At 45.1% G+C, this 26,708-nt stretch overlaps 4 protein-coding genes across 4 annotated transcripts; 1 reads left to right on the forward strand and 3 right to left on the reverse strand.

Annotated features, from left to right (window-relative positions):
- Nucleotides 1-4,510: 4,510 nt before the first annotated feature.
- LOC124671770 lies at nucleotides 4,511-5,754 on the reverse strand. Its single transcript, XM_047208101.1, has 3 exons — nucleotides 5,642-5,754; nucleotides 5,398-5,545; nucleotides 4,511-5,319 (listed from the first exon to the last, which is right to left on the reverse strand). Exons 2-3 carry the CDS (start codon nucleotides 5,534-5,536, stop codon nucleotides 4,511-4,513), a joined length of 948 nt encoding a protein of 315 aa, XP_047064057.1. The 5' UTR covers nucleotides 5,537-5,545; nucleotides 5,642-5,754.
- A 5,094-nt stretch (nucleotides 5,755-10,848) lies between these two features.
- On the forward strand, nucleotides 10,849-13,409 carry LOC124678801 (probable folate-biopterin transporter 2). The gene is made up of 5 exons (XM_047214655.1): nucleotides 10,849-11,221; nucleotides 11,353-11,612; nucleotides 11,700-11,795; nucleotides 11,886-12,056; nucleotides 12,499-13,409. Exons 1-5 carry the CDS (start codon nucleotides 10,849-10,851, stop codon nucleotides 13,195-13,197), a joined length of 1,599 nt encoding a protein of 532 aa, XP_047070611.1. The 3' UTR covers nucleotides 13,198-13,409.
- Nucleotides 13,410-13,876: 467 nt separating this feature from the next.
- LOC124676963 (enhancer of rudimentary homolog) lies at nucleotides 13,877-17,381 on the reverse strand. The gene is made up of 5 exons (XM_047212974.1): nucleotides 17,135-17,381; nucleotides 16,150-16,243; nucleotides 14,980-15,002; nucleotides 14,212-14,309; nucleotides 13,877-14,134 (listed from the first exon to the last, which is right to left on the reverse strand). The coding sequence occupies exons 1-5, from the start codon at nucleotides 17,135-17,137 to the stop codon at nucleotides 14,041-14,043; spliced, it is 312 nt and encodes a 103-aa protein (XP_047068930.1). The 5' UTR covers nucleotides 17,138-17,381; the 3' UTR covers nucleotides 13,877-14,040.
- Nucleotides 17,382-18,031: 650 nt separating this feature from the next.
- Nucleotides 18,032-23,690, reverse strand: LOC124676961 (eukaryotic translation initiation factor). The gene is made up of 9 exons (XM_047212973.1): nucleotides 23,419-23,690; nucleotides 22,795-22,866; nucleotides 22,113-22,208; nucleotides 21,579-21,815; nucleotides 20,985-21,082; nucleotides 20,762-20,849; nucleotides 20,329-20,679; nucleotides 20,008-20,250; nucleotides 18,032-19,511 (listed from the first exon to the last, which is right to left on the reverse strand). The coding sequence occupies exons 1-9, from the start codon at nucleotides 23,566-23,568 to the stop codon at nucleotides 18,474-18,476; spliced, it is 2,373 nt and encodes a 790-aa protein (XP_047068929.1). The 5' UTR covers nucleotides 23,569-23,690; the 3' UTR covers nucleotides 18,032-18,473.
- Between the last annotated feature and the right edge of the window lie 3,018 nt (nucleotides 23,691-26,708).

Genomic DNA, 26,708 nt, shown 5'->3' on the forward strand with positions numbered 1-26,708 from the left:
TGTTGGAATTTCCCAATGACCGAAATCCTTGGAGCTCTCCGGTCCAGGTGTTCAGCACGTCCTCCTTAAGGTAATACGGAGAGACGAACAAGATTTCCGGCATCCCAAGGACACCGCAAACAGCTAGCACATGCGAGCAAGGAAGATGAAGCAACTTTGGTTTGTTGCATGTGCATTCGCACGTTGGCCATTCTTCACCGCCAATTTTCACATCATGCGTCCTCTGCGGATTCCCACACCCGAACCTATCTGTAGGTAAGCGGACTTCAAACCTTCTTTCCACATTCCCAATGGGAACAACGGCAAGATGTCTAGCTTTCTCCTTCTTCTTATGCATGTACTCCATAATCTTCGAACAATACGATGTGCCTGGGTTGTTCACCATATGCATCTGCGCCTTCTCGCGTCTCTCTCTGTAATATTTAACTGTGCCCATGAAAATACCCTCTACTATAGCTGTAAGTGGCAAAGCCCTGTTGCCTGTCAGCACAAAGTTATACGATTCTGCGAGGTTGGTTGTCATGACGCCGTATCTAGCTCCATGTGTGTCTTGCAACAAGGACCACCTCTCAGTAGGCTCGTGCTCTATCCACTACTCAAAGTTTTTAATCTGCCTTCCCTCCCTTCTTCTTGTTCCGGGCGGGTCAAATCCTGGCAAATCACACAGACCTTGGGGTTCCTCGTAAACTGGTGCTTCTACCGCTGTTGTTTGTGCTGCAACTGCCTGCATATGTGCTGCTATGTTGCTATGTTTGCATCTCGTGCTGCTTTACTCTGCACAACTTGTTGCTTCGTGAACTCCTGGAGTTTGGTACACAAAAAAGTATACTTCCACTGCTGGTTCTGGATGCACAGCTTCTTAAAGAGATTCATAAGGTTCTTGTTCCTGAATTGTGTGTAAAAATTGGCCCCCAGGTGGCGCATGCACCAACGGCTCTGAATGTCAATCCATGGCGTTTCTTGCCCTGGCTCTTTGAGTGTCTTAACAGCTTTCAGTATACCTGCATGCCTGTCATGAAGGATGCAAACATTCGGCGTGTCCTTCACAATTGAAATCTTCAACTGTCTGAAGAACCATAACCAGCTTCCGGTGTTCTCACTCTCCACGAATGCAAAAGCGAGTGGCACGATTTGATTGTTTCCGTCCATTCCAATGGCGGTCAAGATTTGACCCTTATACTGACCGGTGAGAAACGTGCCGTCCACACATAACACGGGTCGACAATGCCTGAAAGATTCGATGCAGACACCAAACAAGAAAAAAACTCTATGCAGAACCCTGTAAGTTGGGTACTCCGGCAAAAACAAGTCCTGGATGTTTATATATGTGTCTGGGTTCCTCTCCTGCAGTGTCCGCAACAAACGAACAACTGCGTCGTATGCGTCTCGAAACGAACCAAATCTCATCTCCAGCGCCCTCTGTTTAGCCCTCCAAGCCTTGCTATAAGAAATGTTGTACAAATGATGCTTCTTCACATTCTTAATTATGCCCCTTACTCCCATGGCTTGCCCTTCCACTATTTCAGTGTACAGCAACCGAGCTATCAGATTAGACGACAGGTTGCAATGGTCGTTGCGGATACTTGCAAGCTCACAAGTGTGCGCCACAAAGTCGCTCACACGCCATGTTGTGTCATACCGAGGAACATACCCATGCACCCTTCTGGGACAATTGATGTCATGGCATTCCATCGTCAGGTATTTCCCAGATGACACGGTTGTTCTGAGCAACCTTTGAGTCGCCATTGCCCACTTAACTATTGCATCCTGCATATGTCGCTTGGACGGAAACATAGCCCCTACGGCGACATTATTCTGGTGATACTCCCAGTTAGAATCAAGGCCATCGTTGATTGTCATTGCAGATGAAAAGTTCTGATTCCATCTGCCAGGAATAGGCACCTCTGCGCCATCATCAGACCCATCAGAATCATCAGCATCACTTTCACCTTCCGTATCTTCCTCTTCCATCCGGTTCCGCATGTATCCATTTTCTTCGTCACCATCAACCTCACCGTCTTCTCCTACGTAACCATCACCCCGACCACCATAAACATCTTCCGCATGATCGCTCCGTCTAGGCTCGTAACCACCGCCACCACCGGGTGCTTGATCTGCTCTAGCCCGATTCATAACCACCGCCACCGCCCGGTGCTTGACTCGCTATGGCCTGATTCGTAACCACCTCCTCCACCATAACCGCCTTCAGGAGGCGCTACCTCCTTCACCACCGGAAGAACTAATGCCACAGGGTTAATTCCTCTCCTATCAGACCCTTTTAACCAGCTCACCCACTTAGAGGTATCATCTACAGGCCTCAGATACCATAAAATGTTTGATAACGACTTAGTCCATAATGCATGCACACCCATTGTGTGCACTTCAGGATTAAGCCCGAAACATTCTGTCAACCGAGTCCTTCACCTGCTCAATTGTCCATGTTCTAGGAGCATTCATATTCATCTCTACAGATTTGAACTCACTCAGATTAACTCCCATTTCATCTGATCGGACACTACCCATACCATAGTAAAATACTATCTTCACTACATCTGTCATCTTTGCTCACCTAAAAAAAATTACGTCCGCGTCAACTACTAAAACCAGCCCACATAAATACACTAACACTAAAACCAGCCCACATTAACCTACACGAGTTAACACTACTATGCAAAGATTAGGGTTTACCCTTGTACGTGAGCAGCCTCTCCAAGCTGCGACGGCACGAACAACACGACCAACACGCAGCACCTCGGCACCACCACGAACCATCGAAGCTCAACCCCTTACACCACCACCAACCTCCACCACTTCATCACCATTGCTCGCTAAACAGACACCACCAATCCTCTCCAAAACCTAACCCATCCGTAGATCGAGCTTCCCTCAACTAATAGCGGCAAAATGGTGAAGTTTTATTGGCTAAATCACTAGGGATCTGCGAAATATGGTGAAAGCGGGGCAGGAAAGAGAGAATGGAAGAAGAGAGGAGAGAGGAGGAAGAAGAAAGAAGAAAAGGGAGGCCGGGGAGAGAGGCGCGTCTGCGCGTGGCCGTGTCGAGCGACGCCTGCGCGCGCGTGGCCGGGCCATGCCACGCTTTGGCTGCTAGCGTTCGATCGGACTGCAGCAGACCGACAGGGTGCTGTCGTCTGACGGGGCACCGCAGTGGCCTGCAATCGGCCTGCTGTGGTCCGATCGGCCCGCTCATGTCCGATCGGTCTGCTGCATGCCGACAGAGTCACACTTTTGGAATTTTTTGAAAGCGCGTGATAGTCCTGGAATTAAATAATTAATTCGTATTATTTAAAAAAAATCGCGGATTCCATATCGGGTTCTAGTGGGACTTGCTACGTATGAAGCCCACGACGGCGAAGGAAACAGGACCTGGACATACGGACGAAGGCGCACTTTATGATTGACCAAAGCGTAAAACAACGGACCAAACCAAGGAAACGTTAGCTCCTTTATTATTAGGTATAAATATACATCAAATTTAGATAAAGTTGAGACATCATTTGTGAGCAAAGAGAGTAGTAAAATATCGTGACCATTTCAGTCAATCAAATATAACCTCCCGACCATTGTGACTAACTAAATCTTGCATATGTCTCTACACAACTTCATATTTCATATTTTATGCAATATGGGTCATTCTGAAATTTTGCGTTATTTTTCTCTATTTGATCTGTTAATCTTGAACGATATCACTTCTAAATTTTGTTTCCTGCCGAATTAATATAGCTTCTAATTTCTATCACTTTCACTAAGTTGAATTCAAACCCTCACTACATTCAATTCAAAAACTATTCGCGGAGTGTGCATTGCACGGGCCTCGGGCCTGGTTACTAGTACTTACTATACGAATCCAATAGTTATCATACTGTAAAAAGACAAGCTTGAAACTCGATAAATGTGCGCGCCACGTAAATGGGGACAGAGAGAGTATTTAGAAAGACTAACCCATTACTACAAAGGAATAATGTTGAGCTTCTCATAAGAAAGAAAAAGTTACGCGAACGTTGGTGTCTTTTTTATTTTACTATTTTCGAAATGCATGTTTATCCATTTGTTGTTTTGTACTCTCTCCGTGAATAAGTGTACCTGTCTCTTGTCCTAAGTTAAAAGAAAGTAGAGTAATTTTATAGGGAAATTTTCCAATACCTCGAGTTGGAGTGCATGCACACATTGATTCAATCAGCATTTATCCGCAGGCAACTATATATCTTTTTAATCCCTAGAATAAATCAACGAAGAAAACTATCCTGGCAAACTCTAAATTCAACATGAGCATGAACACAGCACTATCAAAACCATAACATTGTCTAAGTGGTACTCCGATCAAGAATAAGTAGATTTGTTACAACAAAATGACCAAAGATAATCAACCACATAAGTGGCAGTTCAGAAAGTGATTCACCATAGCAAACTCTGAATGTTTCCACGACATACTATTCCTACCACATGCTCAAATGAACACGGATAACCACATAGTGCCGATTTAGATAGCAGTTCACGACAGCAAACTCTGGAATGAGTCCACGACATCCTCCCACTTGCTCTTGGGGCGTCTGGTATCCTCCGGAAATCTGCCAAGAGTGGTGTTGAAACTGACGTTGCTGACATCTGGCTCTGCATACCAGTCAATTGCTTCTGCATCAATGACATGCCTCCTAGCAAGACCCTGCTCAGGTGTGTGACCTTGAACCAAGGCGTTTTCAACAAGCGAGCTGACATTCCCATTCGGGCAATCATAACCGTAGAGCGTGATGCTGTGTTCAGGCTGAATCGACTCCTCTTGGCGGGATAGGCGCGACAGCCTTGTGGGAGCATCCCACCTGCGTGTGTAGGGCTCAAGTGGTGGACGGCGCTGGAAGTAGTGAGACTGCACTCGAAATGATGCATGAAAAGGACCTCTGTCAATGCAGTCACACAAGTGCTCGCGGTACGCCATGGATGCCTCAATCTGTTTGGTTGTTGCGCCCAATTGCAGCGGAGCGGCCTTGTAAAGTGTGGAAGTAATGCCATGAGCATAGGTGGTGCGACCAGCCGTCGGAGGTGACCGCTGATGGTGATATGGAAGCAGGTAACCTTCGAGCGGGATTCCGACAGTGGCCGCCAACAGCCCCAAGCCGATTTCACTCGAACCAGTTTGAGTCAGCACCCCATGTGCAGCAGCCATGTGGATGAGTTCAGTAAGGTTCACCTCGAATGAGGCAGGATCATACCACAAATCTTCGTCCAGCTCAGCTTCCTTCTCGTACCATATCCTTAGCCTCGCCGTGACCGACTCCGAGAACGACTGAACACAACATGAGCCATCTGAAATGAAAGTGAGAGGGTTAATAAGCTATTTCATTTCGGCACTGAGCTGCATCGTGAACAAACAAATATTGTTACCCCAATAAGAATCAAGGCCGTTAAGTCCTGCTCCTGTCAGGAGTCCATGTGGTTGAGGTCTGGGCGGAGGCATATACATCTCCCAGTTCTTGGTTCCGAAAGGACGCCATGTTCTGTTAAACGAAGCAAGGGGGTACATCTTGGTCCGCTGTCCAAATTACAGATCTGAAATCAGCGAATTTCGAGCAAGACCATACACTGCAAAAAAATAAAAAATAAAAAAGGCATGGACTTTTGTTCATACCAGGCAGGGTGGGACGGGGCGTGCGGGAGGCGAGCCGGTACTAGAAGAAGGATTCCGGGAAGTGGAGGGCGGCGGCGCGTTAGTTGGGGTCGAGGCCTGGGCGACTGGCCGTCGATTGGTTAGAGGAGGTGAGAGGCGGGCGTGCGGGCAAGAGAACCGGCTAGCTCAGTAGGATGGTGTGGAGCGGCCGAGCGGAGGACCGCGGCTCGCGAGTGGTGGGTTGGGAGACATTTTGACCTAGTGCCCCGCCGGGGACGGAGACGACGGTCGAGAGAATGGTTGCCGCCGCCGCCGAGAAGGAGGGGAGAGCAAGGTTTTTGCGAACCGGACCAGGGGCGTCGGGGTCCGGTTTGGTTTGGTCGCACCGGTATCTTGGGAGATCCGGGCCTAGGCGCCATGGGCTACGGGCTGATGATGATGGGCTGAAAGTATTAAGCCGCATCTGGAGAAACTATGGCCTTCTCAATTCCTGGCCGTCGCGCGGGATTCTGAAACGCCTATGTAGAATTCGGGCGCCAAAACAACCGCCGCAAATGCCGTGCGTACCAAAATACTTGGCTCAGTTTGGCAGCTCCGTTTTACATAAAAAAAACGAAGTATTCCAGAACCATGGTATTTCGACATACTCCATCCGTCTAAAAATAAGTTTGGCAGCCCCCAAGCTCCACCCCTCCTCGCCGTCGCCGGATGACTTCACCGGGCTAAGCCCGTGTGGAAGACGGCCGCGGCGGGGCCTCTCCCGCGCGGCCGCGCTGTAATCGCGGATCGGGCGGCGACCCTGCTCCGGTTGGGGAGGCTCGGCCCCTGCGGCGGCGGCCGGTCCGGCGGCTCCTGGCGGCCTGGAGCCCCCCTCGCGCGTGGACTCCTCTGCTGCGCCTCCGGTGACTGAGCTCCGGCTCCCACCGCCGGCCCGGCGGCGTCGACCCCGGCAGCCCTGTGGCTGCGGCTCGTCGCGATGGGGTGGGATGGCGGCCCCCCTCCTGCTTTGTGGTGCCTTTGTGCGGGGCTGGCGGCTTTGTGGTAAACCATTATCGCACGATCCCTGAATCATGATACAAAGTTGTGAGAAACCAATGTTTTAATTTTCTTAAGTTTCGTCATAATAAACTAATTAGAATCTTACCAACAACGAATCTGTGAAACCAGTAGATGTTGTATACAGACGATTAGTATGTAATGGAGGTAAACCATTATCGCAAGATCCCTGAATCATGGTATAAACTTGTGAGAAACCAAAGTTCCAATGTTCTCAAGTTTCATCAAAATAAACTAATTAAAATCTTACCAACAACAAATCCGTGAAACTAGTAGATGTGGTATCCATAAGATTAGTATATGATGGAGGTACACCATTATTGCAAGATTCCTGAATCATGGTACAAACATGTGAGTAAACAAAGTTTCAATTTTGTTAAGTTTCGCCTTAAATAAACTAGTTAGATTCTTACCAGCAACGAATCCGTGAAACCTGCATCATCTCTGTTTCCATTCATCCACAAGATATCTGTCGGTACCTCGACACCCTATAGTTAATAAAAACAATAGTATGGTTAGACTCATACATGTAGAATAAATATTTATGGTGCCATGAGTTGAATAGTAGTTGTTACATTATTGTTGTAGTATTGTACTTCATCACCTGGACCTTTCTTTCTCTTGGTTCCACTTTTGCTTGTTTTGTTTGATTTCCCTTGCTTTGACTTGGACTGTTTTTTGTCTTTCTTTTTAGCCTTTTCTTGCATTGATTCGACCCAATCCTTTGGTCTCTTATTACTCTTCCGACCTTCTCTCTTTTTTAAACCAGCCACTCTACTGTCCAAAGTTTGGTCAGGCATTGGCAAACTTTCTTCATGGGAATCTTCTGGCTTGAAATTTTCTTTTATTCTATCTTCTATGGTTTTGTTCATTGAATCAAGTGAACTATCCAGTAAGAAATAAGATTCATCAAAGTCCACTGCCCTCGAAGCCATGCGAGCAAATTTTTTGCATACTGATCTGTACCGGTGCAATTTTTCTAACTTAGGATCTTCCACAATATCCTTTCCTTTGTTATCTTGCACGATGTCTGATCTTGCTTCTTTTGTCCATCGTTTAAGAATATATGCTTCTGGAATCAACTTGATATTCATCATATCTAGTGATAAGCATGGCTACAAAGGATTCCGTGTTTCTCAAATTTCTTACAACTGCAAGAAACTGTTTGATTAATGGGATGAACAGAAACTTTGTATCCATAAGTATTATTGGCCGCCCTTCAAGATTGCAGATGGCAACAGTAAACTCATTTATCAAATCATTTTGCACTGAGTTCTTGATATAAGCTGCTGTTGATTTTTCAAACTCTTCCTGGAAGAGCTTAAATATAGGTGGTGTATAAACATTTGCTGCTTGTTGTAGTACCGGCCCTTCCGTTTTTGTTTTAGCTCGCGAAGACTTGTATTGGCCCTCCCGTTTATCTTTTGATCGATGACCTTCCTTTCCACATAAGAATCTTGTTGATGTCACAACTCCATCCTTATTCTTATTGTTGTAATGCTTTCTAGCATCAAATCCAATTTTTCCTGCATAAGAAACCCAGAAAGTCCATGCTTCATCTGTTGTATTGAATTCCATACCTAGCCTGGGAGTCCAACTTGCAACCTGTTCATTGTTGTTGTTTGACTCCACGTTGAGATTTCCCTGTTCATGGTTGTTGTTTGACTCCTCATTGAGATTTCCGTTGAGATTTCCATTACTGTCTTCTGCTTGCATTAATGAATGCCGCGAAAACCAGCAGAGAAGTATGTAGATCTCAAGGTTTGGGGAAGTATGAAGATCTCAAGGTTTGGGAAAGTATGCAGATCTTAAGGTTTGGGGAAGAACAAGAACACAGATCTGATGGTTTTACTGGAAAAAAGGCAAGAATAATATTGATGTCCAGTTTTTGGTGGGAAAAAGCAATACGTGGAGTACTTTTGGTGGGAAAATGGGGCGACCAGTTCTTTTTGGAGGGAACCATCAAACGGAAAAAAAAAACTTTACCTCCAAATTAGTAGATAAATTAGAGGTTGTTACGGCTTATTAAATCTGGGCCATAGAGGGAAATCAAGGGTCGGGATTTCCCCAACTCCATGCGGTAGAGTTGAGGCCAACTCCAGGGGATCCGAACCCAAAAATAAGTGCCTTAATTTTATCTAGATTTGAAAGTATCTATAACTAAAATATATCTAGATAGCCTTAATTTTATCTAGATACGAAAGTATCTATAACTAAAATGTATTTAGATATATTCATATCTAAGTAAAAGTGAGACCTATTTTTAGAGGGAGGGGAATACTTCATTTCTTTAAAACCATGGTTTCTAAAAAAAGGTTTGGAGCTATTTCTTCAATAGTGTGAAAATAATTCAGTTTTTTGGAAAGCCATAGTTTCAAAACCGTGGTATTCTAGCGTAGCCAAACATGTTAGAGTATTTAAAACGGGAGTATTTTTAGAAACCATAGTTATTCCTGATGCTGGTCATCGGCGTCATGTTGGCGCAGATCCTTGGAGGGTTGGCTCTCTCGTCTTCGTTGGAGCGTCATGTGTGCTCCTCTCATAGCAGTCACAATGTCTTCTCTTTAGCACTGGTGGGAAGCCATCTGATCTTGGGGAGTGGTGTTTTGAGCATGGTCCTAGTATTACTTGGGTCTTGGGTGGGCTTGCCCATGTGGCGATAGTGAACGCGGCCTTTGATGTTGGTGTTGTTGTATGACTTTAGCTCGATTTTCCGCTAACTAACTATGCAGTTTCTTCTTAATTAATGGATAATGCAAATCTTTTTTCCTTTATTTCGATAAAAAACATTTACCTTATGAGGGTGGACACACTCTTATAAAAAGGAATTTCTACAAGTTTCAAGGTTGCTATAGATCGCGAGTATGAGCCCGACTCATGTAGGAAGGTTCAGACCTTCTTGGACTGAAATATTCAAGGGGATTAATTTGTATGATCCCCACAAAATTTTCATATTGAAACTATGTGGATCAAATTAGAGAGTGGATACTTCAAAATTCATATGGATTGCTTTCTCCTATCCAATTCGGCACGATTCACGATTCACATGAGGAGGCTAGACCTCTTTAAAGTTCTCTTTTGTATCTATCATAACTATGAAATCGCAAGTTGTACTCCGTACACGTTATTTCCCTGACAACTTTTCACCATGTTTACATAATCTTCCATACTTAACCTTTAGGTGTGAGCTTGTGGAAGACTTTATCCAATTTTTGCAATTATTCGCATGTCGACATGGTAAAGTGATTGACCGGACATTTGTTAACACTAGTGCTGATACTGACACGCCAACTTTATGGCCCTCTAATAAGTTGATGAGCTAATTACACTTGTAGTCCTACAACTAGCGCAGCATGTGAAGGTTAGTCCTACAACTTGCAAATAGTGGAGCCGTACTCCTACATCTTGTGTCAAAGAGCAAAATAGGTCCTCAATCGATCAGAAGTTGACACTTGTTGTCATAGTTTTTGCAAAAAGGCCCTAATATTTTTTATATAGCATATATAAGACCTAGGGTGCGACATTACATGCGGGCCCCACCTGTCAGTGACTGATGAAACAACGAAAATATTCGTGCCAACGACAGGGTTCGAACTCGTGCACTGTAGTAATTAGCTCTAAGTTGATTGTCTTATTATTCACAAAATGGCGGCTTTATTTCCGGTACAATACGTGTGAGTCAGCAAAGCAATAGCACACTGTCTAAAATAATGTGGCGTCACATTGTCACTTTTTTCCTGGATCATCTGCTGACAGCTACTGAATTCCTTCAATATCAGTCACCGTCGATTACAGATTACTGCCGGCAAAGCCAAATCAGAAAATCGTCGGCGTGGAATCTCTGATAGGCAATATCCGAGATTCCACAATCCACACTGATGAATTCCGACATCTTTGTCTGCAGAAGCAGAACGCCCGGATCCTCCGAGGACACGAGCATTTCTGGCCAGTGGAGAAAAAAGCTGCGAGCTGAAAGTCAAACCGGGAGCTCGATCTGGTAAACCCACGGAACACTTCGCCTCGTGCTCAGCTGCTGAGCTCGCCGACGCATCTCGTCGGCCTCTCCCGGTAGCGACCAATCGCCGCGCGCACCTAGCATTCTCGCTGCCCGGACTCCGGTGGCCACTCCGCAGATCCCCAAAAGAAACTCTGGTCCGCGCGTGCTGCTAGCTATGGATCCCCGGGACCGGGAGGACGGGCCAATTCAAGAAGCCGGCGCCGCCGGCAGCGATTCCAGCGACGGCAGTGGCGAATGCGGCGTCGCGTCCCCGTACCGCTGGCTGCGGCGGCTCTCCCGGGAGCTGCACTGGAGCTTCGTGCTCGCGGTCTTCGCCGTCTACGGGGCCTGCCAGGGCGTGGGCGACGCCGTCGGGGTGGTCGCCGCCACGTACTACTGCAAGGACGTGCTGCGCGTCCAGCCGGCCGCCGCGCAGTTCTACCAGGGCATCGTCAACTCGCCCTGGGTCGTCAAGCCCATCTGGGGCCTGCTCACCGACGTCGTCCCCGTCGCCGGGTACCGCCGCCGCCCCTACTTCCTCCTCGCAGGTGACAAGATTGGGCTCCATCTGTTCTCGATCCCGCCACATCAACACACAAAGATTGGGTTCCTTCGAAACCATTTTATCTGTCAGTATGTATCGTGACTGACGCCTCTCTGTGCCGAGACGACAATGCAGGCGTGATTGGTGTGTCATCTATGCTGATGCTATCTCTGCAAAGCAATCCTGGCATCGTTGTGGGAGTCGTAGCGCTGACGGCGCAGAGCACGGGCGCGGCCATGGCCGACGTGACGCTGGACGCCCTGGTTGCGCAGAACAGCATCACAAACCCGCCGCTGGCTTCCGACATGCAGAGCCTGTGTGGGTTTAGCTCCTCCGTTGGGTCACTGATTGGCTTCTCCATCAGCGGCCTTCTTGTCCACTTAATGGGTGCTCAGGTTCGTTCAGTCTCCCCTCCTATTAGGCGATATGCGAATTCGATGTTCTCGGCGCATGATATAGCTTGTGCTTCTTGTTTATCAAAGGGGGCTCTTGGCTTGTTGAGTATCCCCTCAGCACTGGTGTTCTCGGCTGGGATTCTCCTGAAGGAGAGCCGCGTGACAGATTTCGATTACAAGCAGGTCAGTGGACACTCTCAACCTTTTTGTGTGGTTGGATTACTGAATGCGGTCCTGCACACCAATCCCATTTTAAGGCCTTTGCTAAATCAGGTTCACAAGAAGTTCTACACAGCAATTCAGTCCATGGGGGCAACATTGAAGTGCCCTGAAGTCTGGCGGCCATGTGTGTACCTATATGTTTCTCTCAATCTAAGCCTGGACATCCAAGGAGGAATGTTCTACTGGCTCACTGACCGACTAACCGGACCAGCATTTTCTGAGGTGTGCACATACCCTACATATCATCAGTTTACTACAAACTAGTAGCCTGAAAAAATATACATGCCAATAATGGTTAAGCCTGTACAGGCAGGTGGTGTCTCAAACATATGCCACTCAGGTTATGTGGCCAGAACTCTTAGGCTGAAAGACAGCTACATGCCACTTCGATGCAACATTAATTTATCTTTGTAGCTTCTGCAAGTAGAATAGCATGGTCTTGTGTAAATGTGTACTATCTAGTTATAGCTGAAGCAATTAAATACATATTCCATGAAGATGGCCTGCTAATCTACTCAAATGTTCTAACATAGCAGTCTCAATCAGATATCTATGGTAAAATTTTGCATGGGTGTGCTACAGGTTATATTTGGATGTATGATATGCCTTGCTGCACTGGTGCTTTCCTGTCAAAGAAACTTATGGAACATCTGCATTGTTACAGGAATTTATTGGTGCTATCTATGCAATCGGTTCGGTGGGCTCACTACTCGGAGTTTTACTATACCAAACTGTTCTAAAGGACTGCAATTTCCGCAGCATGCTTTTATGGGGTCAAGTTCTGTCAAGTCTGGCAGGGATGCTTGATCTAATGCTAGTGACCCGGCTAAACACGAAAATCAGCATACCAGATTACATATTTGCCGTGGTTGATAGCGCTGTTTGTCAAATGGTCGGTAGACTCCAATGGCTGCCGCTTCTCGTACTTTGCTCCAAGCTCTGTCCTCCAGGCATCGAAGGAACCTTCTATGCACTGCTCATGTCTATACAAAACGCGGGGCTGCTTATGTCTTCTTGGTGGGGTGGCCTTCTGCTACACATGCTGAATGTGACTCGAACTGAGTTCAGTAACCTTTGGCTTGCTGTATTGATTAGGAACGTCTCAAGGCTGCTCCCGCTGATGCTTCTATTTCTTGTTCCTCAAAGTGACCAGAATTCAACGCTCCTTCCTGCCCACATACTCCAAGACGAAGTTGTTAAGGATGAATCAGGCAGTGCTCAGTTCTCGGTCCTTGTTGCAGATGATTCTTGCTGTCACCCTTCCAGTGTGGATGCTGAAAATGATAGAATGAAAGTGCTTGATGATGGGGGAGATGATATAGAGCTGATCCCTCTGATGAACAAGACCACGACGGCTGGTTGATCAGTTCATGAGTAAGCGGGCTGATTCGTCATCCGTTTATGCCCTGACCTACTGATTCTATTCTTCTAACCGTTGGTAGCTGACTGACAAGATATACTTTGCTAGTATGTACTAGTTTTGACAATGTGTTTATATGTAATAGTTTCTATAGGTAAAAGCAGGAGAGTAGCAAGCAGACACATAATTTTTTCTTCTTTCTTTTCTTCTGTTAACAAGATAGAGTGATAAATATTGCAACGAGAAGCTTCTTTTCCTATATACATTGTTTTCAGTTGAGTTGACAGAGTGATCTCATTTTCTTCTCTAATGAAAAACTCTCCCTGATTAGCATATCTTATCCCTACAACTTTCACCGAGATTTTGAGATGTTTGAATTCTGAGGAGATTGTTCTTTACGAAGTATAAATTGTTTGAACTTTGAAGGTTGAACCACTTTTGGATATTCTAGAGATACCCCCCAGTCTATTACAGGCACGTGCTACATTTGGTACTGCTTTTCGTTCATTGTTCGATGGTCACACTAGCAGTAAAAACTGAAATACAGAGCTTGCGTCGTGGCCTGTAACACCAGCCCTTTTCTTGAATAAGTGAAATTGGAATAAGGATAAAGAGTTACCAAATTTGAACACAACGTGATCATTTAGATGTATGTTCTTCATAATAATCACTCTCCCGTTCATGGTCAGAGGCACAAAGGCAATCCATTCATTCAGAGGCACAAAGGGTGTCACACCAGAATACCAGATAGCAAAGCAAATCTGTCATTTTTCACCCTTACAATTAGCACATGGATCTCAAGTTTCTCATACCGACCTGAACCTACAAACAGATACTTGCACATGGCTAGTTCCGTGCCAGGGTCTTGAGGTGCTGAAACATCTTCTGTTTTATCCACTGCCTGTCATACGGCAGGAAAGCGTGAAGTTGATGATCATACCTGCAAAGATAGATCACAGAACTGGTAAGTTTTTCTTTTGCAACTCAACGGTTTGAAAGTTCTGAGGCTGTACTCACACTAGTGCACTTATGTCGGCGAGGCCATCGATGAAATTGTACAGGTCATTGATGTCATAAGTGAAGTTCCTGGCCATGGGGTTGATATCCATGATTTTTTTTTTTGGAGCAACCGGCAGGAGCACTGCCTTTTCATTAAGCAAGGGGGAAAAACCGACCAAACTGTACAGGAGAGGGCATATTTAGATTAAGGTGGGAATATGCCCCAGAAAACCACGCAAAGAAAAATAAAAAGAAGAGGGAAAAAGGTCAGTCAGGTTCGGCCGGTATGGCCGGCCCGAAGCCGTTGATGGCACGGTCCCTCTGGAGGACGTCTTCCTTTGCGATATCGGCAACCTCAAGATAGGTAAGGCGGCGCCCAGTGAAAATGCGTCTGTTTCGTTCCTTCCAAGCATTCCAAAGAACATATAGGAACCGGCCGCTGATGCGTTTTTGTTCCTTTGTAGCCTTTCCAGAGATCAAGTCATCCCACCACTCAGTGATGGATTGGTGGACGTGGCGATTATCAGGGCTATCATCGTTGTCCCAGGTCTTCATCCGGTTCCAAATGGCAATGGTGAAGGGGCAATCTTTGCATAGGTGGTTGGCCGTCTCGGGCGCATGTAGACATAGAGGACATAGAGGTTCATGTGGCCAGCCCCTAATGGCAAGCATATCAGCAGTCAGCAGCTTTCCATGCAGGGCAAGCCATCCAAAAAGCTTGCACTTCGGTTCGGCGTGAGCAGCCCAAATCTTTGTTGCGAGAAATCTAGCCTGGCCACCGAAGAACCTTTCATAGCGGGCACAGATTCCTGTCATTGAAGAGAGTGCACTGTTAACTGAACTGAGCTCGAAGCTGCCAGTAGCCCAAGAGAATACACGACCAAAACGAACTCAAATGCAATTCACTTGCTTCAGAGAAAGTGCATAATGATTGCCCTGGACACAGTTAAGAGTAGACAGTGCAGGAAATATAGACACCCTCCTGCTTTTCCCAGGACATTCATGAAAATGCAGGTGCAGAATTTGTAAGGATACTGTAAAGTACTATGATTTGTTGTCAATGTCTCCCAAACCATGTGACAAATAATATATATTAGCGGTCATTTCAATGATTATCAAACATTTACGACAAGAGCCATCTTGATTCTGTTATGTGGGGAATTCCCTACCAGAGGAGTGGGACCTACTCAGCAGATAGCTAGGCATTAGTTGGAATAGGGCGCACATGATACGGTCAGGATTAGAATTGGATGTATTATCAAGTTCGGACTGTTGCAACAGGTTTTTTGGTAACTCCTTTACGTATTTAGGAAATGGTCTGTTCTAGTTGGAGTCTTATTGGAGCCTCACGTGTAAGGCCATCCTCTTCAAACAGAGGCAGCAACGTCTGATCAAGCCAAGCTATATTCTCAGCCCTAAATCTTTCTTCTGTCTCCTACCTTCATTACCCTTCCCTAGCAACAACATAGTCGACGGCACAGCACCAGCAGAACAGCTACTCATTGGCCCAAGAGCTCCTCCTGGGAAAGGTTGATACCTAAGGTCCAAGGATCTAACAGATTCATTGACTATTCAGTAATAATAGCTCTCTGTCTCACCTAAACATTAGATGGGTGCCACGATAGTTTCTCAAACAATTGGCACGCTGTAGAGAGCCAACCACGAAAGTGCTGGTAAAAATCTTAAGATGGAAAACAATATTTTAATCCAGAATTCCTTAATATTCAGTACAAAGTTTTATTAATATCATGATGATGGCTGATGACTACTTCCATATAGCTGAAGCAAGGAACATATAAATTATGCTACAGATGCGGAAATAGTAATATATCTTCAGTAGCCCATGATAACCTCGTATTCAACAGAAACACATGGACATTCGGACAGTAAAGTAAAATTTAATCATAGAACTGCATTTAACATTCCAAGCAACAAGCGTGGGGAAAAAATACTGACCGTCCAGTGCTTGGTTGACTGAACTGAAGTCCATAAAAGTTCTGGACCCTTTGTTTGGCGATGGTTGGATGAGAACGATGGTGTGCCTTCCAGCCTGCAATAATGTCAGAAATAAGACCTGGAAGCTAAGCTTTGTATAAAAGAATATGATGGTAAACAAGTTAGTTATGAAATGCTATAAGCTTAATTATTGTTCAGGCATCCAGGACAGTTCGGAACTGACTGATGTCCACTAACAAGGGTTGCAGACTGAAACATCGTGCCCGTTAACAGTTCATTGTTTATCCGGTTCTCAAACAGAAGTTACTTCCAGATTAGCATTGTAGCACTACTTGGGAGGAGTAAGTTCGAAAGAGCACTGTCAACTGCGTTAACATATATGCACCTTCAGGGTTTTGCCACCCACAAAACCACCAATAATCTTCGTAATCAGACTGAGAAAAAGTTGCCGAGCACCACAGCAAGCACACGAGAATAGTAGGTAACCATCCAACAGGGTACTACCAAACACTCCAAAAATATAACAAATGAGATGAACCGACACTCCAACGAAAGCGAGTGAGCTGTTGCGCGCATGCAGATCCAAACTACTTCGAGGCTCATAGCATGTATATAGGTTACTTCCAGATCGATGTGTGCCAAACAGGGGGTCTCTATGGACTGAACAAAATGCAAATTACCACTTCACTGGTTATATAACTTGTGCAGACGATTTCAGATTACAGTTTAACCGTTTTAGGGACTGAATAGCAGTCACTTGCAAGATCAATTTAACATGACGATTGTGGCTATCTTGGTAGGAGATTCGTTTGCTTCTGAAAATACGCGAACGCGCATTCTGGCCGTGCCAATAGCCAACCCACCTAGGAAATTAGCCCCCCAAATCAAAGAAAGAGGAAATGGAGAACATAATACCCACTAACGCGAGCTGCGACGCAAGCCACACAGAGCATATATGTTAGATAGCAGGGTCAGATCGCCTTACCATACTCTCGGCGCAGGAGCAGGGGCAGAATCAGAGAAGCCTCCACTGCACCTCAGCGCAGGACCGACGAACCCTAAAGAGTGTTGGAGACGAGACACAGGGCTAAGGGTGGGCGCACGGGTGGATCCGAGGAGAGAGACTGGTCGCCGGTAGGATGGAATCTGTGGGGGACGAGCGGAGGCGGCCGCCGCGTCCGGCGAGGTTGGAAGACGGCGGTGAGCCTGTGACTGTTGAGGAAGGAAAGCGGCTTCCGGACAACGCAGGAGCGCGTAGGTGCATAAGGGAAAGAGAGAAATTATATTTCCTTTCCTTTTTCTGAGAGAAATTATTTCTAACAAAACTAAAAGGGGGATAAATCCTTGGGCCGTTCCTGAAAATATATACCAAAGTAAAGTTCGACCAAGTTAGGAAAATGTATTCTACTCATATATATCCACTGATGTTGATTTTGGTATTGTAGAAATTGATGTGTTCTCTACAAACTTGTTGAAATTTTACAATGTTGGACTGTGAGAAACAAATTCTAGGAATTCTTTACATGAACTGATGTAGTCGGTATTTGTGCGTATGATCGAACTTCATGTCACCTTCAACGTGCTCTTGGCTCTCCCGTTTAAGTTTCTGGGATTAGCACGGGTTTAGCCAAGGGTTTGTTACTGGTTGTTCAGGCCAGGAATTGAACTCATTCCATAGTCGCTCTCACAAGTTCAAAACAAATTCAACTCAACAGATAATCAAAATCGGCATTGTAAGATCAAGAGCCAGAAAGAGTAATATTGGCAAGACAAAACTTGATCTAACCAGTGTAGCTGGGGGGTAAATTTTCAAGGACAACCATAGAATAGCAACATCCAGCATATTGCCATGTAAGCAAACATGAACTAAGAGACGGTCACAAGGCAAAATAATCTTAGATTGAATTCTTGAGTCCTACAATGATGGCACGATATACTGTAACCAACAGAATACTCCAAAAAACCACAGTACATTGTTACAAAATGTGTAAGAGCAGAAGATAAAATAATAACATTGAGACAACAAAAACATCACGTTTAAAAAAAGCCTTGTTCATCCCAGGCTCCAGCGAGTTAGGCCGCCAGCACGCGAGAGACCAAAAATCCATGGCTTCCTTTTCTTTTCGCTTTCGCTTTGTCGAAACAATAATCAACACTCATTGTGACCTCGCAAAAATATACAGCTCAAAACTGGCTGTTGCTCACACCCCCAAGCACCACAGTTCCTCAGCGGTGAAACCACCTAAGCTATAGAGAATACACCCATGCTGTTGTTCACTAGACAGACACAGCACCTGAGAAGTCGAGCTGACAGGAGCGAGCTATTATTTCAAGAGGCTGTTGCACGCGTCCATGACAGCAGCATGTGAGCTCAATATAGCCTGACCTGCTGGGTTTGCTTCTAGGGTTCTCGTGACAGAGCTGAATATGTCTTTGCGGAAGAAGGTATCCTCCATTGTCTTCAAGATCCCCTCGACGGCTTCAAATCTCAGGCCACACGACAAAATCAGACGAGCAACCACTTCACCAAATTGTGTTGGTGCCTTAGGAAGGTCAATACCAATATCTTCCAACAGCGCCCCATATAGCATGCAACCGTTTTCCAGATCTTCAGTCTTGAAAGTCTTCTTGGCATGCAGGTGCTCCAGAAGCCTAACAAGAGGATCAACAAAACTGGCACCTTTATCCAGAGCAAGATTGATAGCTTCTTTAACAATCTCAGGGTAGTAATCAGGACTCTGCAACTCCTCAATACATTGTTGTGCTTCATCTAAGATACGAATACCAAAATACTCCTCGAGAAGAGATATTGTCTTCTTCTGAAGACTGGCAGGGATCACCTTGGCAGAACTGGCTGCTTTGTCAGGAATAGGTACAGAAGCTGGAGTTGCACTTAATGGTTTTGGTGATGCTGTAGTTTGAGCTGGTGATTGGATGGGAGTTGCCGTAAGGCTGGAAGGGCGAGATGGTGGGCCACCGGTGCCCAAAAGTGCACTCTTGCCAATCAGTGCTCCAGTGCCCTGAGGAAGAAGCCTGGGGTTGATTGGTGATGGCCTGTTGATAGATGGTGCCTTGTTAATCATGGGACCCTGGTTGCGAAGTGCGTCACCTCTTGGCATTGATTTAGAACGCTGAACTTCCCAGTTATCATTATCTAACCCAGGCATCCCAGGCATTTTTCTCCCTCCAGGCATCCCAGGCATCATACCTCCAGTTCCTGGACGGTTCATTGGAAAACCTCCAGGCGAAAGAGGCCCGCCTGGTGCATTACGGCCATTCCTCATGTTTGCTGTGGCCCCTGGACGTAGTCCAAGGTTCTTTTCCGCCTCTGTGTGAATTTCACTGATTGTCTTTGCCTTAATCTGAAAGTTAGTTATAAGCACACAAAGTTCAGAATGATTGAATTCACAAATGCAGCTGGACACGATAGGTTCAAAAACAGGGACAGAAGTGGTAAATCAGTTGAAGGTTTAGTACCATTCTATTCTAGCATTGAGATCATACTACGTACTTCAGTGTAATCAAGTGATGCAGCAATTTATAAAATGACCGACTCCATGCACGTGCATGTTGAGTGTACAAAGCAAAGTGCACGCTTGACTAATTATTAATAAATAAATAGATACAAAAATTCACCATGCTGGTCATCTTTTGGCTTGCCGGTCCATGCATGTATGATTGTTCTTATTAGGTTCAACTTTTTAAGATGTTCTTAAAACCCTTCTTATCTCCTATTAAGTTGATGCCTCTTTGGGATATGCAGTAACCAGCAGTAGTGGTCACACTTAAAAGCTAAAATATTGTGTCATAATAGCAGCAAGCATCTGAATAAAAATGGAGTTGGGTGATTTTATTTACCTCTGCACGTCGAGGCACCCAGCTGTTCGAACGGAGATCAATCAAATCACGGACCATGAATTTGGAACGTGGAGTCAACTGAGGGTTCGCTACTAGCTCCTTAATTTGGACGAAGTAAGTATCATTAATTCGGCGAGACTTCGGGTTCTCATCCAACTGTTTACCAATTGTATTGAAGAACTGACAAATGGCTTCAACGTGTTCCTCGTCAGGGCAAGCCTTTTTATCAGACCCCAGTAATTCCTACATAGTGCATAGAACAAATGGATTAGGCAAGTTTTCATGGAATAATGAATGTATTATCGATTTCCTAATGTGTACCTTAACAATGTGATGAACTATCTTCTCAGGTACCATCTTTTGCTTGAGTAGCTCACCAATTAGACGAATATTTCCAAGTGTTCTAAGTTTGAATATCTTTTCTTTGTCCCTTCTTTCCATCTCTTGGTCAGGGCCAGTCAAACTTGCAATCTCGATCCTTAAGCTGTCAGCACCTTCAAATGCTTCCTGGCAATTGTTCAACAGCACACGTTTGAATGTAATCTCTTTACCGCCTTCTTCTTCAGGGGGAAATGAGGGGAGGTTGTCGTTGAGTTCAGAACAAAGTCGGGCATACATCTGACAGAACGTGGGCTCAAAAACAGCTTTCTCAAATATGAGTGTGATAACATCCTGAGTCCAAAGGAAAAGATAGATGAGTTACTGGGAACAGGCCAAAGGGTATGCAAATAATTCACAGCTAGAAAAAAAAAACCTTCAAAATATCAGCAGTGGTAATTCCAGAATCCAGTAGCTGGCCTTTGAGTAGATCAAATTTCTCTGGCGTCAGTTTGTTCAGTATACTGCACAAGTGAAAGGAGATGAACAATATGCATAGGGAAAATACTAAATAGAAAATATCTACTTAGTGGACAATAAAAGGGAACAGCCACAGCCACTGCAACAAAGAACAAACAACAAGAAAAACATAAGCTCACCCTTTCACTGTTTTCAGGACTTTATCTTTCTCTGAGAGATTGCCTCTTCGGGCTGACCAAGGTACCTCAGCCTTGATAAGAGCGGGAGGGGGACCAGCCTGGAATTTGGAGAACAAAATGATCAGGAATAATGATTAGTATACAGATGGCTAAACACTACAGGTTCAAATATATCTTGGTAGAGAAAAGCAAGTAAAAAATACAACAAAGCAAATTACCACCAAATATTCCTTACTTTGTATTTAATCCCACAACTTACATATTTTAGTTTCCAATTGAATGCTTGTTCATAGTTACATGGCATCGTAGTAAATTAAGCAAATTCTACAATAGCAGGACACAGACATGATCCAACTACACTATTGAGTTGGATAAACCGGTCCCAAAAATACTCGGTGGCAGGTCTGCAAAACCAAGCTACTGTACTAAAATGTGATGAATGGAGTTGCATCACATCAGCATTGAATACCAAGAAATAGCCACCAGGAAGAAAAACAATTGATTGCTAACAGGAGCTTATTCAAAATTTAAGCTACAAACAGATACCAAAAAGGACAAATGGAGCAAAAGAGTAAGCGGCTGACGCTCCTTTACCTGAGCTTTCGAAGCAAACTGGGAGCTCAACTGATCTTGCTTGTTATACTGCTCCTGCTTCCTACCTGAATTGTACATTTCTTTAGTCTCACGAATGTTGTCCCAAGACTTCTCTTCCTGAACTGCTGGTGCTGGAGGTTTCTCCGTGCGTGCACGCCAGTCACGGTTATCAGTCTCAGTAAAGCGATTTTGTGATTGTCCTTGTGTCTGGGTTTCCGTTTGTGTCTGCAATTGCACCTGCATAACAAACATGACTTCAATAAGGATTCCCTGATCCACATGTGCACATGTGCAAGTCAGCATAAAACTGTACTCCCTCCGGTTCAAATAATTGCCCAAAAATGGATGTATCTACACACTAAAAGATGTCTAGATACATCCATTTTTGGGCAATTATTTTGAACCAGAGGGAGTACTAAATTTAGCAAGATGATGGCATGAAGATCATTTGATAAGGCCGCAAAAAATTGAAGTAGCACAGATAGTAAAAACAGGTAAACTACAATGCACATTTATATGATGGAAGAAACTCACATTTGATTCACTGCGAACCCAGCTCGGTTCATCACCGTGAAGCTCTGTCTCAATTTCTTGCTTAACCCTCAAGATTTGCTCGGGTACATCAGTAATCTGCAAGGATATTATATCAGTCCTTGTAAATAAAGCGTCTGCACTGTCAGGAAGAACTTATTACATATCTAACTCAACAATAATGTATGTCACTGAAGTTTAAAGGACCATAAACCAAAACAGTGATATGTCCACAAGAAAACATAGTGCACCCGTATCTGGAACCAATAACATCAACAGTTACACTTCTATATCATGAGAGTGTCCCTAATATTTACTTCATCGTTGAGATATACATCTTCAGTTCATAATATCGAAAATAGCAGTCTTCCACAGTTACGGTCAATTCTCTTTTTGAGCTGGTTACGGTCAATTCTCAATAACAAGCTAGCAGGCACGTTCTACCATACAATAAGAAGTTTTCTACTGCCAGTTTTAATGAAATCATTTTCATGTGGCCAGTCTACACAGCCTATGTAGTACTATTTATGACGTTGCCCAAGGTATCCACTTAAACCACGCTACTGGAATCTTTTCAGCAAAACAGATAACAGATACCCTGACCAATAACACATTTAAGGAAAATGCTTACAACACATTTTCCATGTATAAACAGACTTTGTATGAAGGGTCAAACAGCAGGTACCTCACGCAGGTCAAGAAGCTGGTCTCTTGAATAACGAACGCGCTCACGCGTCTCAAAATGTAAGTCACCAATCTGCACCAAGGTACCATCTATGTCAGCATAGCAAAGAAGTGCCTTTACACAAATCAAAATAGTTAAGGACTAATAATTTATAACAGCTTGTTTGGTCGAGCTAGGCATTTAGCTTTGACATAATGTTGAGTATTACACATGGCCTATATGCAAGTAGAAACAAAACACAAGGAAGCTGCTGCAGTTCAATAGTTAAGGCTCAGCCCACCATAATATCCCACACAAAAGCTCACTAGCTCGGCCCTGAAAGCTGAAATCCGGATTACTCTAAATTGCAACCTACAGAAGCACCCAACCTCAACCAGCGCGCACCTAAGCACAACCTTCTTGCGCATTATTGCCTCTTAAAACCCCGTTAAGCAGCGAATATCTATAAACGAGACGGCATCCTCAACCAATAAACGCTCCATCTAGACCAGCACAGCCCCTAGAACCAAGATCCGACGGTTCCCCCCTGGATCTCCCCCTCGGGCCCGCCCATCGGCAAACTAATCGAGCCCGCATCGAACAGTAAGACCTCCACCCCACAGATCGGGCGCCGAGAGCTCTCACCCTGGAGACGCCGGAGGCGCCGGCGGCGTGCGGGCGGAGGAAGTCGCCGGAGCCGGAGGCGAAGGCGGGGGCGAAGAGGCGGCCGCCGCCGCGGGGCCCGCCGCCGCCGCCGCCGGGGCGCAGGCTGATCACTGGCTGGTCAGTCGTCATGGTCGCGGGGCTGGGAATCGGCAGCAGCTCGATCGAGAGGGGAAATCGGCGGGCGCCGGCGGAGAAAATCCGAGCTTTTGGTTCTTGGTTTCTTTGGGTGGTGGGTTCCGTCTGCGCTGCGACCTCTCCTAGTGGAGGCGCGGTGACGGGAGGATGTGGGGTTTTATCTCGGAGGGCTGCTATTAGGGCTGTGGGGCAAATACGCGTAATTACTGCTGCGTCCGCGGGGTAGTATCGTACTTCGCGCTCGAGGTTCTGTGTAGTCGGGTGTCCGGGACCCGCCTGTCGGTACGTCGCCGAGAGGTGACGGTGGTGGCTAATTACGAGGATGGGCAGGGGAGGCTGGGTAATTTACGGGTGCGGTGCCTGAGTTCAGCTGGAATGCGATGCTATCTCGTCACTCGCAGGCTGTAATGGACGGACATGTGACTTTGGATGTTGTGTTTTCTCATACGTTTTTAATATTTGATAGCAGGAGTTTTTTTTTTCAATATTTGTTAGCAGGAGTTTGTATGTCATTTTAGTTAGTTTATTAAATATAAGGTACGCCAAATTATGTTGGTTTCTCTATTCACCAATAGTTGTTATCGCCGGTGCAAATTTTATTAAAGAAATAGGAACATACAATTTGTACGAGTTTGCCTCACGACATGTACAACGGGGCGCTTATGGCCAGACGGTAGGAATTAATTATCAGCGGTTTTGCTCTTTTCCCAGCCGTTTCTGTAGCAGCAACGCAAAATTAAGAGCCTACTGCTTGAAATATCAATACAAAATAGGACTGCTAGATCGCCGGCGCTTATCTGCATGAAGTAATCGACTCCTTAAACGTCCAATTAAGAGCCTAGCAATGTACATGCCCCCAAAACTCAATTATATTACTCCCCTTTGTTCCCCCTCCGCTCGTAAGACATTTTGAATATTTTAATATAGACTAGATATGTACCAAAACAAGTGCCTACACGGTAAAACACGTCTAGACACATACATTTTTTAAAAACATTAAGAGGTGTTATAACAGTAAGGTAGTACTATTATTAATAAATAAACATATATAAAGTTCTTCCAACGATTGTCATCCTTCAAGTTTCGACCCAGATGGCACTCTATACAACTTGTGATGTTGGTTGGATGTGTTGGCTTGGGCGGCTGAAAACAACATCAATTTATTTTAACTCAGCTTAGCTAAACCTTTATTTTCTATCCTCGCCTAACTCATCACCCCTTGTTTTAACCTTATGCAAAGAATGGCTGCAAAGTCTTACGATGTGTAGCTAGATAGACAATAAACCTTGGCGGTACGTGTTTTTCACGTCGTCGGTGCGGTTTTGGTGACTCCTCGAACTGAGCATGTGGGAGATACTCATGTCCATGCTTGTGTCCATGCTTGTGTTGAGAAGGCTGCTGATGGGATTGATGTTGATGCTGGTTGGGCCAGCTTCCCAAGGCCCATCATGGATCCTTGCCATGGAAGGTTGCGGCTTGTTCCCACGGGTCGCCTTGCTCATCATGAGCCTCGCCTTGTTGCACCTCTCATCCCACGTGGATTCTCGCCTCATGTAATTCTTCAAACCCCATATCCGGCTGAGTTTGTCCAACAAAGAAAACAAAAAAAACATGCACGAAGTAGAGCGATTCTTGTTAAAGTTACTCCTTTGGATCAAGATATAAGTGATATAAACGGTCAATGATTATTTCTACTAACTCCCATAAATTTGCAGGCGATCATATAGTTGTGCTCCATGGTACGGACACCTGCAACATCTGGGATTTGCGGGATAGCAATGCCCCGCGAAAGAGCGATGTGAGTAACTAACTAAGTGTGTATTAGGCGCGACTAGAGGGGGTGAATAGGAGCTATATATGCAAGTTTTAGCCTTTTTTAAATTTTTATGCGGAAGCGGAATGTAAAGATGATTGCTTTCAAAGGTAAAGTGTTTCTACAATGATGCAATGCACACAAGCAAGTAGAACAAATAAAGAGCAAGTATAAAGGAAGCGAGATAACTGGGCGGACGGTAGCGAAGACGATGCGCGCACAATGTGTTTATCATAGTTCCCTCCACCAAAGGAGGTACGTCTATATTGAGGAGGTGTGGACTGCAAAGGTGTCAACCGCCACAAAGGCGTCACCTTATTCCTCGTGAGCACCCCACAAAGGAGTATTCACTTCTCCACTATCAAGGTCGGTCAAGGCGGAGATTCCTTCACACAAGGTTGGGGCAAACTCCACAACAGCCTGAGGCTCCCAACAACATCACGAACTAGTCACAACAAGATCTAGGACGAGATGTTCTGTGATGGCGCGTGACTGAGCTTGATGGAGTGTTGATTCTTACCCAGTAACGGCACCAAAAGGCAGCTGCTTGTGACGGTAAAGCACACGTCCGTTGGGAACCCCAAGAGGAAGGTATGATGCGTACAGCAGCAAGTTTTCCCTCAGTAAGAAACCAAGGTTTATCGAACCAGTAGGATATGAAGGCCACGCGAAGTTTGTTGGCGAAGGAGTGTAGTGCGGCGCAACACCAGGGATTCCGGCGCCAACGTGGAACCTGCACAACACAATCACAATACTTTGCCCCAACTTAACAGTGAGGCTGTCAATCTCACCGGCTTGCTGAAAACAAAGGATTAAACGTATGGTGTGGAGAATGATGTTTGCTTGCAAAGAACAACGAGAGAACAATGATTGCGGTAGGTTGTATTTCGGATGTAAAAGAATGGACCGGGGTCCACAGTTCACTAGTGGTGTCTCTCCAATAAGATAAATAACATATTGGGTGAACAAATTACGGTTGGGCAATTGACAAATAGAGAGGGCATAACAATGCACATACATATCATGATGACTAATATGAGATTTACTTAGGGCATTACGACAAAGAACATAGACCGCTATCCGAGCATGCATCTATGCCTAAAAAGTCCACCTTCGGGTTAGCATCCGCACCCCTTCCAGTATTAAGTTGCAAACAACAGATAATTGCATTAAGTATTGTGCGTAATGTAAACAATACAAATATCCTTAGACAAAGCATTGATGTTTTATCCCTAGTGGCAACAGCACATACATAACCTTACAACTTTCTGTCACTGTCCCAGATTAAATGGAGGCATCAACCCACTATCTAGCATAAATA

This window comes from Lolium rigidum, chromosome 7, assembly GCF_022539505.1.
Source record: "Lolium rigidum isolate FL_2022 chromosome 7, APGP_CSIRO_Lrig_0.1, whole genome shotgun sequence".
In the NCBI taxonomy this organism is placed as follows: domain Eukaryota; kingdom Viridiplantae; phylum Streptophyta; class Magnoliopsida; order Poales; family Poaceae; genus Lolium; species Lolium rigidum.